Source organism: Rhea americana, unplaced genomic scaffold (genome assembly GCF_003343005.1).
Source record: "Rhea americana isolate MKP2758 unplaced genomic scaffold, rheAme1 scaffold_298, whole genome shotgun sequence".
Classification (NCBI taxonomy): domain Eukaryota; kingdom Metazoa; phylum Chordata; class Aves; order Rheiformes; family Rheidae; genus Rhea; species Rhea americana.
This window is the reverse complement of record NW_028186421.1, coordinates 378,296-390,326: the sequence shown is the minus strand read 5'-3', so window position 1 is coordinate 390,326 and position 12,031 is coordinate 378,296. Positions and strand designations below refer to the sequence as shown.

At 35.7% G+C, this 12,031-nt stretch overlaps 1 protein-coding gene across 3 annotated transcripts in view; it reads right to left on the bottom strand.

Moving 5' to 3' along the window:
- Positions 1 to 419: 419 nt before the first annotated feature.
- Positions 420 to 12,031, bottom strand: part of HACD1 (3-hydroxyacyl-CoA dehydratase 1) — a 12,265-nt gene continuing 653 nt past the window's right edge. The window contains exons 2-7 of one of the 3 annotated variants that reach the window (XM_085309421.1): positions 7,972 to 8,089; positions 6,693 to 6,711; positions 6,523 to 6,611; positions 3,762 to 3,883; positions 1,289 to 1,467; positions 420 to 626 (exon numbers count right to left, since the gene is read on the bottom strand). In XM_085309421.1, coding sequence (XP_085165547.1) covers positions 544 to 626; positions 1,289 to 1,467; positions 3,762 to 3,883; positions 6,523 to 6,611; positions 6,693 to 6,711; positions 7,972 to 8,089 — 610 coding nt within the window. In that variant the 3' untranslated portion in view covers positions 420 to 543. Of the gene's footprint in view, positions 627 to 1,288; positions 1,468 to 2,809; positions 2,883 to 3,761; positions 3,884 to 6,522; positions 6,612 to 6,692; positions 6,712 to 7,971; positions 8,090 to 12,031 lie in introns of those variants that run through there. The other 2 variants (XM_085309422.1, XM_085309423.1) reach the window with 2 other exon arrangements.

The window sequence follows — 12,031 nt, the reverse complement described above, 5'->3', positions numbered from 1 at the left end:
TGACTGATTCAAGTCCAACATAACTATGAACTCAGCTTTAGTTTAAACTAACTACTCCTAATGACACTTTCTCAGAGGCTCAAGATATACTAAATATTGATAAAAATGAAGGATTTAACATATTGAAGTAAAAAAGATAACATTAAGCCACCTAGTCTAAAAAAAAAAAAAAAAAACCTAATTTACACTGTTTTCCAGAAGACTCAGTACAACTTGTTAACTCTTTTTTCTTGATGATGACTACAGATTTCATAATAGAAAGCACATTAGCCAACTATTCAATCTGTTAAAGCCATTTGTCAACCTACTGAAAATAAGAATTTGTCTGAAGAAATGAACAGTTAATATCAAAGATGATACCAAGAATTAAAAGGTAAGTTTGAAGATTATGTTAAATTGTAAAAATAATACAATCCATGTTATTTTATGCACAGTTGTTTATTCTTGTTCCATGTTTTAAAACTTGGACTCAGAAAAATCACAGGAAGTTTTGATTTTTTACCCTCATTTTTCCATTAAAAGCACCATAGTTACAGGGTTGAGTCAATCGTCCTTTTCTACAATCACTTCTCCATGAAGCACCTTTCTTCTCTGCCGCAGCATGTGGAAGTAGAGTTGTGGAAATACTTGATCAAAGAATAAAAGAAAGCAAATTAAATGAAAAAAATCTAGAAGCCCATGTGAAAGGAAATACACTTTTGCATACTGCTCAATGATGCAGCTGGATGAGGCAAATGATAGCAAGTTATCAACACAGTAAAACAGGGACTGAAGTTTGTTCAAAGAGGATTAGGGATGGGTAGGGGGATTTCTGTGCAGATGGAATCTTGGAGAATTTTGCTACTAGTTTCCCCGAGCATGTTCTAACAGTGATTTTGGAAGGTCACATGTAAACGTATATTAACAGCATTAAAAAGAAGAAAAATGTCTGGCACAACTTGCAGTACAATTTTTAAGTCACTGCTTCAAAACAGGAGAGACACTAAAAATTTGCAGTGAAACAATTAAGACATTTCTGTATGTGAGCAAAAAGAAAGTATTTTTTACTTAATTCTCTTCTTGGAAATGTTGTTAGTATTTTCACTGAAACTTTCCAGAAAACTCATGTTTTGAGACAGATAATAGGATGGAAAATTTCAGTCAGACAATTAAAGTAAAGCTTTGAGCAACAGAAATCATGCTTTTATAGTAGAAGCTGTTTAGCAAATTCAGCTACAGACTGTGTTGCCAGCATTACTGACAACTGATTATTATGTTGTTAGTGTCACTAAARTTAAATAATACTTACACGGTATATAGGAGAACATGATAACAATAAGGAAGTAATAGTAGTCAAAAGAAACATTGTATTTGTTGGGAAGTCTCAGCGAAAACATTCCTGTTTTCTTCACATATGGTAAGGCAGCGTATATAGTCAACAGTTCACCTGCAACTCCAACAGGATACAAGATGATAAAAAAGTTGTATCTGTATTAAAAAAAAAAAAAATCTTTATGAGAAACACCATGAATTTAAAATTTCCTCTTCAATTATTAGTGGCACAGCAATGAATTACAGGAGTTCCTGCAGCAAAAACAAGTACCACATCCTGAACTGGCACAGAATACCGCTTTCAGTTACTTTGGATAGAGCTACTTCAGTTTATAACTGCTGAGGATTTATTCCTCAGTTCTTTTATACAAAAACAGAGAAATATCAAGGTGTCTGTATGCCTTTCTAAAAACGAACAGTCAAAAATTATTCCACAAACTTGTATTCTCCAATAGTGCCATTTTTATTAAATGTCCCACTTATTATTTACTGGTCTTGGTCCTGTTGTCACTGGACTGAGAGCAGGACTGGATCCCAACTTCAGATAATCATATGCATCTTTGTCATAGTGCACACAGACTGAGTCAGTTATATCTATTACAATTTCTTTGAATATTGTGAAAATGTTGACGAACGTAAGTTTTTTTTTCTCACTGTCATATGGGAAGTCCAAATAATACTGTGTTTACCATTAATGGAAATGAAAAACGAAAGAGTATGAGAGTGCCATCAATTTAGCGGATGCATTTTAAAATAGACAGAATATGTCTAAACAAAGGGCAAGGCAAAGTCATTCAGTTTAAAGAAAAAGTGTTTTGCATGCTATAGATCACATTCATGGTAAAAAATGAAAAATGTTATCAACATGGTTGTGCTTCTCTTATGCAGTGTCCCATGCAGAAGCAGCCATTCCTAAGGAACAGCTCTCTTGAGTTCATGCAAGGAACAGCAGTAAGAGCTGTCTCACAGGGTCTGAGAAAATCATACAGCGCACATTCCACGACCAAAAGAGGTGAGATTCAAAATGGCAACAACTGAATATGAAACTCTTAGGAGTAAATGGGCTTAGAGGACTCACAGGTCAGAGAACAGATTATGTGAGATAAAAGGAAGAACCAATGCCAGGACCTACACATAGACTGCCTTTATGCAGTTAAAAAAAAAACAAAACAAAACAAAAAAAAATCAAAAAAAACTCAAAAAACTAAAATTTAAATTATACCCATTCTATTAACTATGGCTAGGCAAATCTTTTAAAATTATAAATTACAGATTAGAAACGTCTGTCCCTCTTCCCAGGAGTGCTAAAATTACACCCAGCTGTGCTGTTTGACTCTCCAAAAATCTTGATGGGAAATTTTGGAATCTATGAAAAGAGAATTCATTTTCAAATATTTTGTTTACAGTATATTTTACAATGCATCCCTGCTGTGAAAACGTCAGTTTTCCCCCACTGTGTATTATAAGAAAAAAAAATCTTCACTTAAGATATACTAACTTGATGGTAAAAAGCATGCCAATTAATGTAGAACTTTCTGAATGCATTTCTCCTCCTGAAACCTATATAAAAACTCATTAATAAGAAAAGACCCTGTTATTTTTTAAGCTTGCCATTTATGGCTTAAACATGACCAAACAACCACCTAAGTTATTAGCAAAAAGAAAGAATGTACATAAATATCAGCCACATCAAAAAAGTGTATTAGAAGCATCAGAACTGCATTATCTATAAAACAAAAATAGAGCAAAATAAACAAACACACACTTTTAAATAAAGAGTCATCTGTAAGTCTGTCTGTCTGGGTACGTATTTTTCATATAATAGCTACAGAAAACGCTTTTCATCTAGTTAAGTCTCCTGATAAATATGCAGCCTCTAATATATCCGATACATTGATACACCTTCAGTATGCTTCAAAATCAAAGCAGTTTTGATAAGGAACACACTTCTTATGTGGCCTAAAGTATGTCAATATTTAGTTTTACTATGTGAATAACAACCTTACAAAATAGCTGATAAACCCGATACAGTAATAATATGAATAAAGAATGAGAGATCGTAACTTGCATAATTTCAAAGACATGAAAGCTATAAAGACTACAAAGATGCTTAACTTTGGGCATTCAATGTATTCAACAGCATCTTACGGAGTCTCCTATTAATTTAAAAAGTGACTCCAAAAGTAAAAGAAAAAATRTCAAAGTAAATTAAAACTAAGCTCAAACCATAAGACATGGAAAACAAAGGACAAATCACACCCAAAACCTCAGCTAAAATATCTATAACTTTTAAATCAAATATCAATAATCCCAAATACAGAAAGCAACCAACTTGCACTCTGCCAACACATAACCAAAGCTCAAACATCTGCTCTCCTGTGTGTTAGCTCAGCATGCGTGAAACTAGCATGCACGGAACTATGAGAAACTGAAGTGCAAGACATCTCCACCTGGCCCATTTAATGAAGTATGGCAAATGGTTGAGCAGGTTGAATGTGTAGAAGGAATATCGAGTAATCTCTGTCACAGTCCATACGACCAGAAAAAGAATAACGCTCTCCTCATTCTGGATCTGCAGAAGTATAAAGAACCAAGACTTTCTTCATCTTTATATTTCTTTTCTGTGCAAACTGCAACAGACTTTAAGATATGCAGAAAAGAACTAACATTTTGTAAAGAGAGAAAAATTTGGCATAAAAATGATATGCTGAAGACATTACCATGAACAGTTTTTTATTTTATATGTTTACTAGCATAGAGATATTTTGGAAACTCAACAATTTTTACCCACTGTGATAATATTGCTATATCACACCTATATTTGAGCTTATTCCTTCCCTTCATTCTCCTTTTGCAACATCACTAAGCTATCTACCTGTCTTTTTTATTATTTTTGGTTGATTTACTTTTTTGTTTTCTTTTTTCCTATAAATAGCATAAAGAAAACAACACTATCTAAGATATATTCTTTTCATAATCATTTTTTACCCACTCTGCATATCACTACTGTCTTTTTTCTTACTTTCTATCTAGCTCATGGACTGTTGTTGCTTCTTCCTTACCATATAACGCTTATCTCCAGGAAATTTTAGACAAAAAATAATTTTTTAGTATAATCTATAAGCTGCAAGTAGAAACTAGTAGCAGAATATCATATCTGGCAAATTTCAGGGAGCTGCAGGAGAGTTAAGCAGCTGAAACAGAGACAGATAACTAAATGAAGAGCAACTGGTAGACTTAATCAACTTCCCTGTTTAAGTTTTGAGTCATTAAACTGCCTCATCAGTAGGTAGTGTATCCACCTGCTGTTTCAAAATACCAGTTCATTTTCACTCTAAGTGAAACAAATATCCCCAACTACAAAGAAGGCAAGTGGGGATCTACTACAAACACTACTCTCTGAGAAGATTACATACAAGTAATTTTCTTTTCTTTAAAAGAGGAGGAATTTTGTAAGATACTTCTATGCCTGAAGGCTGAAAAGCTCCAGGGATGTCTGTGAAATAAAATAAAGTAACACAACTTTTGTTAAAATGGCAAAAAAGGGAAATATCTTTTTAATAAAATGCAAGAAGGTGACAAGGCTTAATATATCTCAAAGATGCTGAACACACACAACTGTGAGAAGCAAGGAAAAAATGCAAGTGCTCATCATCTCAAAATCGTGCCCCCAATGTGTCGAAGAGGTGCATTCTTAATGAAAGGATCTCATCAACATCAGCAGAAGAAAAAAAGAGATACAAAAATTCCACCAAACCCACAAACAAGCAACAACAACTGAAGTGCAAAGACATCTAAATATATAAGCAAAGAAAAAGACAGAATTAGGCTGTTCTTAGCCTCATGCAGATTAGAAGCTAACATTGATAACTCAAACTTGGATTAATGTCAGGAGTGCTTTAGATAAGTATACAGAGAATTCCTATTTGTTGCCTTGCAAATCTCTAGCCAAGTGAGAGATCTGTGCCTGGCTATTATCACTAACATGCTTCTCACCATCTAAAGTGACTCTTAATGTTCATGTCTACAAAGCAGTAATAGCATAAAATGCAATCAGACATACATTTAGATGTATTTTTCTTGGACACAGTTTTACTACCGTACGAGAGATACAGGAAACAAAGATGACTGGATATGCTAAAGATTTAATCCACTGTAGATAATGAGAGAATGGCAAAAAGCAGTGCCATACTCCAGCATTCACGTAAACATTCAATGCGAAAAAAAATGTTATTCTTTTAAACTTTTTTCCATAAAAGCAAAAATGAAAACACTTAGCATACCAAAAAAAACAGTTACGAAAAGCCTATTCCACCTCTAGAAAAGTGATGGTAAAGAAAGAGATGAGGTATAGAAAATGGGTTATCTGTGAACTGAAATAAAGGGTATGAAATAAAAGGTATCGACACTGAGGCAGATGCTGTATCTCATCAGCAGAAAGGCACATGGCATCTGCTGGTGAGACAGTTTAATGGCTCAGCATTTTAAGTTTAAAGAAATACAGGTGCACTAACTCAAAATCTCTCATTTAATTCTTACAAGCTCTTCACAGAAAGCAGACCTCACAAACTGAACTGAATGTCCTATCTACTAGCTGTAAGCACTCCTCCATACACTTCATTCTACTAATGAGTCACTAGACTTGCAATAACCATCTACAGCCAGACAAATAAATTACCATCATTTAAAGGGGACCGTAGTGTCACTACGGCATGCTGGACAGCTTGATATATTTTAATGAAAACAATGGAGTATGCATGCCATCAAATATTATCTTATTTTTAAAAACTTGAGAAAGTATCTAACATAAATTGCAAAATCACAACCATATTTGTCCACATGCATTTAACAGAAGACCTATTTCCATTTAGATTCATTCAATAAGTGTAATTAAAGTTCTTGAAAGGGAATAGGTGACACTGGTGCATTTGGTGGTGGATAAAAACAGTAGTCTTTAATCTGACTTAGGTACACCACAGCTGGCACCATGCCAAAGCCAGTGATGACAGACACCTAAGATCCAGGCTCAGTCTCCTGGGAAGAGGCAAATCATATATAAATTCAGTCTTGTAATCCAACTACAGAAACTACACTTAAGTATCCTCTGTATGAACTTGATTAATGTTTAAATCTATCTTCCTGGTGAAATAAGAACTGTACTAACAGCTCCTCCTTAATAAAAATTAAAACACAACTTGATCACTCACATACCTGTTTTATGCTATGTGTAATGAACCACACCATGAAGATTCTTGAACTCACTTGGACCCCAGTCACAAGCACAGAGGTGTGAACTATTCCTTAAAAAGAGAAACATATTACCTCTGTTCCATAATTCATGTTTTAATCAGTTACATGAGAAACTAAAGCAAAGGACTCACCAACTGCACAGTGGACTACCTGTAAATAAAAATAAGTTAAAGGTTATTGATTTACAATATGTTACTCTCTGCACTATAAACATGACCTTTTTGATATTAATATAAATCTTAGCTTAATTCTGATCCTGGACTTCTGGTTTTTACTCCAATCTACATTTCAGCATACTTAAAGGATATGCACCCCAGAACCCTGGAGATCAGATCTCTGATTGTGTGAACACTCTATAAGAAACAGATTTCTTTTCCTAATTATTTTTATATATTAAGAATTCCTATACTTAGAAATAATTTATTTTTCCAACCAGCAGGTTTTCCTTCCAGTATCTTATTCAAGGAAAAATTTTACAGGACAATGTGGAGGGCACCATAAGGGATGCTAAATGTACAGCAATTTTAAGATGTTCTGTATCTATTATGGCTTTCATTATGATTACTTGCAAATTGCAGCTATGAAACTTCATATTTTTCTGACCAGTAATGTTTAGCAAATAGAGTGGTTTTCAGTTTTTTGATTGATTCAAGTAGAATTACTTATTGTGAAAGTTTAACAACATAAAAACTAGCTACGCTAGCCCATAATTTTAAATAAATCCTTGAACTACAAATGCTATGGGTGGATCCAGAAGGTAARTGTCAAAATGGGCACTTTTTGTTGTGACTGGCAAAGTAGCCAAAGTGCTGAATACACTCAATAGCTTCATGCCACAGACATATCATACACTGAGACCATTCTAGTCTATACTTGTCAAAAGTCATATCATTTCAAGAATATTTTACACAATTTGCACAGACTCTGCTGTTTCTGAATCGCTCATATTTCAGTGCATGACTGGAAGCAGATTATACAGGGCATGTGAACTGAATCTGGAATATGTAGAAGCAGAAGAGGCATAGGTGGTTATTGGGTCCAGTATAAGRAATGAGGGGGAAGCTGTCATTATCTTTGGAGGAAGACAAAATGCTTATTAGGCTAGAGGGTAGCTCCACTGACTTACAACCACTGACTTACAACTTCTGCTGGATGCCTTTGAAGATTTCGGCTTTTGAGATAGCAAAAGTAAAGCAAAGTAATGCCCAGGCCATACTTGATTTAAGGCAATATTAGAGTTAAATTTGAAAAAGTGTTTCAGTCAATCACCTTGCCCCCTAAAAAACTTCCTTAAATAAAAGGATTGTAACTACTAATATAATATTTTGATATTAAGTTCAGGTTACTAATGTGTATGTTGCTTCTGATACACAACATCCAGTCAAGCAAACCGTAATGTTTGAAATTTACCTCAAGCAAAGCAAATGTCTGGAAAAATTTAAGCGTCTTTTGAACACTTCTGAATAAGCCTTTGTGTGTTCCTTTCTGCATATAAAACCGCACCATGGCAATACCCAAGACCAGCCACCTACAAAAGAAAGACAACAGATACATTTCAAACGAGAATTCTAAAAAAATCCATCCACCCTAAATAATTTAGCAAAATAGTTTCAACAAAGAATACCTTTAATGATTCTTCACTTGTCAGCGTTCTTAGCATTAAATAATATTGATGTCTAAAGATATTTGTAATAATCCCCATGTAACCATTGCACTTTTGGTCTCTTTACTTGAAATAGGATAGAGAATGATTTGGTGTCTTTAGAGGATTAACTTGAACCGTCTAAAATCAGATTTCTCCCTAACAGTGACCATCATAGTTTTGCTATTAAATACTTATGCATGTGTTTTAGCTGTTTTTACTGTGAATTACTGTTATATGAAAATATATGCTTTCTAAAAAAAAAAAAAAAAAGAGAGAGAGAGAGAGAGAGAGAGAGAAACCCTCTGCACCAAAGTCACCCTTTTGAATCTCAGGTTTCTATGAATAAAAGACTAGAACCTACACACATTAGTCTTAGATTTTTCATGACCCTACAGCTCACAGTTTTCAAAACTGATTAGTGATCTGAATGCCTCTGTGATTGTCCCGCTCAAGTTACCACCAGGATTCAATCTTCAGAAACTGTTGAGAAGTGATCTTTGAAAAATAAACTCTCTGAAGTGCTAAAAGATGGGAGCTCTAGAAGATGATTTCTAGAGACAGATATATTTAACTAGCACATTTGATAGTCTTGGCTGATTTTTTTTTATGTTTTTGAGGAAACTGAACAACACTATCAACTGATCATCTTTCTATGTAAATGAAAGACAGTAACAATATCTTGTAATTAAACTCAAATTTGAGATCTAAGTCAAACTGGGATCTCAAACTGAAACTGAGACCAAAAAAATAAACTTCACAACTCAGGTCATAAGCAGTTGCTTCCATGTAATTAATCCATGTTTGTGTAATTGAGATTTTCCAAATGCAGTACCATATGTTCCACTGTTAATGCAGAGGTATACCACCATCTTAAAAACATCATGCTAGGAAGACACCTTGAAATTTTGACCTTAAAGCACAAAGCCTGAGCAAATACAAAATTACTTTAACACAGACGTCTACTTAAAAGCATAAGAATTACAGATGGGTATTTTGACAAATAAAAATGAAAATACAGAAATCATGCATAACATGGACACAACAGCTATCTACATTAGCTTAACTTCTTGTCTGATTATATCTGGGCAGAAATGATGCAATCCTTTCATTGCACAGAATGCCATAGCAAGCATGTTGCACAGAGACACAAGCTCTGGCTAAGGAAGTCCCCAAGTGATGAAGCACTGAGAGTTCTGAGAAAATTTCTGAGAAATATTCRGAGACGTAGCTTTAATGATTGCTCTATTCTTACATCCTTCTCTATGCATCAGCTACCACCTAACATTGGAGACAAGATAGGAGGGAAAAAGGATATTTGGTCGGACCTACTATGTTGGAACAATGTGAGATTTGCAGGGCTCAGTATAGCTCTCTATTCTCCCCAGACGCTGTGTACTTCAGTATCAGCCTACAATATGCTGCGTTCTCTAAACAAATTCTTACACAAAGAGTCTACAACTACTCAGTCACGTCACTTTGCCCATTCCAGCCCTTCATGAAAGCGTTTGGAACTGACATGGAGTTAGGCTTCACCACACTATAGGAGTGATCCTCTTCCTTTATCTCTTCTGCTTGAAGTCCACAAGTGTGATCTGCCAGAGTTCTGTAATTTGCCCCCTCAAATACCATTTAGATTTTTTGATAGATATAAACCTGTCTCCAACCTCCATGGAAATGAGGGAATACTGTAACTTCACTGGTACTCCTTCACAGTAAAGCTGCCCTGTTTTATAGTGAAGTATTTGATAAGGAGAAGGTGACAGTTACATCTAGCTGGCAGCATAAATAGTGACAACAACAGCTTTGGGCTAACAGGGACCCGAGAAGTCATACACATCTAATGCAAAATGGCATTTTCTGCACCTCGTTCTGTAACAAAAGTGTCACACAGAGAGAACGCATACAAAAGCGAAGACTGCATATATAATTTTCTTAAATGAATTATTATTTGGACAAGAATTTCTGCTATCTTTTTATTTAACTTTCAGTGACTTTGACTTAGGCTCTCTGGATCCTTGTACTGAATATTATCAGTCGGCAGTAAATGGAAAATACTTTGCGTAATAAAGGTAAGATTTCCAACTGGGATTTTCAGAAAGATTGGGTACTGACCTATCTGAAGGAATCCCTTAAACTTTTGTCAGAAAGAAAGATAAAAAGCAATTTTTTTAGACTGGTTGTTAAAATTCTAGAAACAGTTTGCTTTATTGCWTGGTCTGGACAAGTGGACAAATATACTTTCTTGCTATTTATTTATCCTGTGTAGTGTACCTGTTATATATTTATCTATTTCAGGTTTTTTATTTTTCTCTTATATAGTATCTGTTCAAAAAAAAATGTAAGAATTTGTTCTCTCTTTTTTTTTCTCTCTTTCCACACCAAATATGTTATTTTGCAAGTCTTAATCACTCCTGACTACAACGGAAGATGGGGAGGAAGAAGTGGGAGAGGCTGAATCAGCACATAAGGTCAAAACTAAAATGATTCAATAATCCTTTGCATACATATGAAAGTCAGCGGCAAGAGTCAGTGCTCATTAGCAAATTCAAACATATGGAGCCCAAGGCAGGGATTCAATGAGTGAACATTAACCTGCAAGCTGGAAAAAAACCACATTGAGTAAAAGCACTTTTGAAAAGCTGTTGCAATATATGAAGAGACTTAGTATCTTCAGATTTCACCTCAGATGTTCAAGATTCATAGATGTTAATGGGCAGAAGGCCATTAAAATATTTCCCTGACTTTCTGCATCAACTCATCTTTCCGCTACAACATATCATTTTTGTTCTGCAGAATTCAAACRATGAAGAACTTCACCAAGGTAAAATTGTTTTAATGATTAATTTCACTTCAGTAGTTAGGAAATTATTTGTTCTTAGTTTTAAGTATTTGGAAATTAGCAGGGTTTTTTTTTCCAAGTATGTTACTAGAGTTGCAGTTAACAGGACACATTTTCAAAAAGTGAAAATACGTGCTTCAAGAACTAACCATATAAACCTGCATGTACTTAAACATCTCCTGTTCTTCATAAATAACAACTTTTCTCAAAATAACATATTCCAATACTGAGCATTAGTTTAAATGAACTCCTTGCATTCTTATAAGTCTTTTTTCCTTCACTGATCACCGTGCATCCCTGAAATGACAACTAGCACTGAAATGTGACGACAGACCACATTCAATCACAGAAGTTTCCACAATACCACTGATTTGACTGAGTTCTGCTTGCTTAGGCCTAAGACTCACATATTTGAAAGAAAATCCGCGTGACAAATCAGCTGTGAATTTACAAATTCAGTTCATAATTGTCCGTATGTCTTCTTTTACCCAGGATGAACATAGGGCATTTAACTCCTCAGCAGAAAAGGACTGAGGGATTTGTGACCTTGGCTTGCAGTCACAACACTGGGAGATTTCCAGCTGCAACTTGTAAAATTGCAACTTGTGGAACTAAGAGGGAGATGCAGGAACACTTTGTAACATGTTTGTGAATTATCCAAACCACAACGTTCCTCAACTGTGAAACCGAGACAGCTTTCCAAAAAAAGCCCACCACCTCCAGGAACATTAAAGCCACAAACCCCAACTAGGGAAACCTCCGACCCGGGGGTTTCTGGCCTGCGCCACAGCTCGGGGCCGCACGGCTGAACGGCCCCGTCCCCCGGAGGGCCGGCGGCGCGGGCGCAGGCGACAGCTCGCCCCAAACCCGGGTCGCCGCAGCCTCCTGGGCGCCGGGACCCCAAGCCCAAGCCCGGCAGCAAGCGCCCTCCCCCGGCGACAGCTCCCTGCGGGGCGCCGCTGACGGGCGGCCGTTGAGGGGCGGCC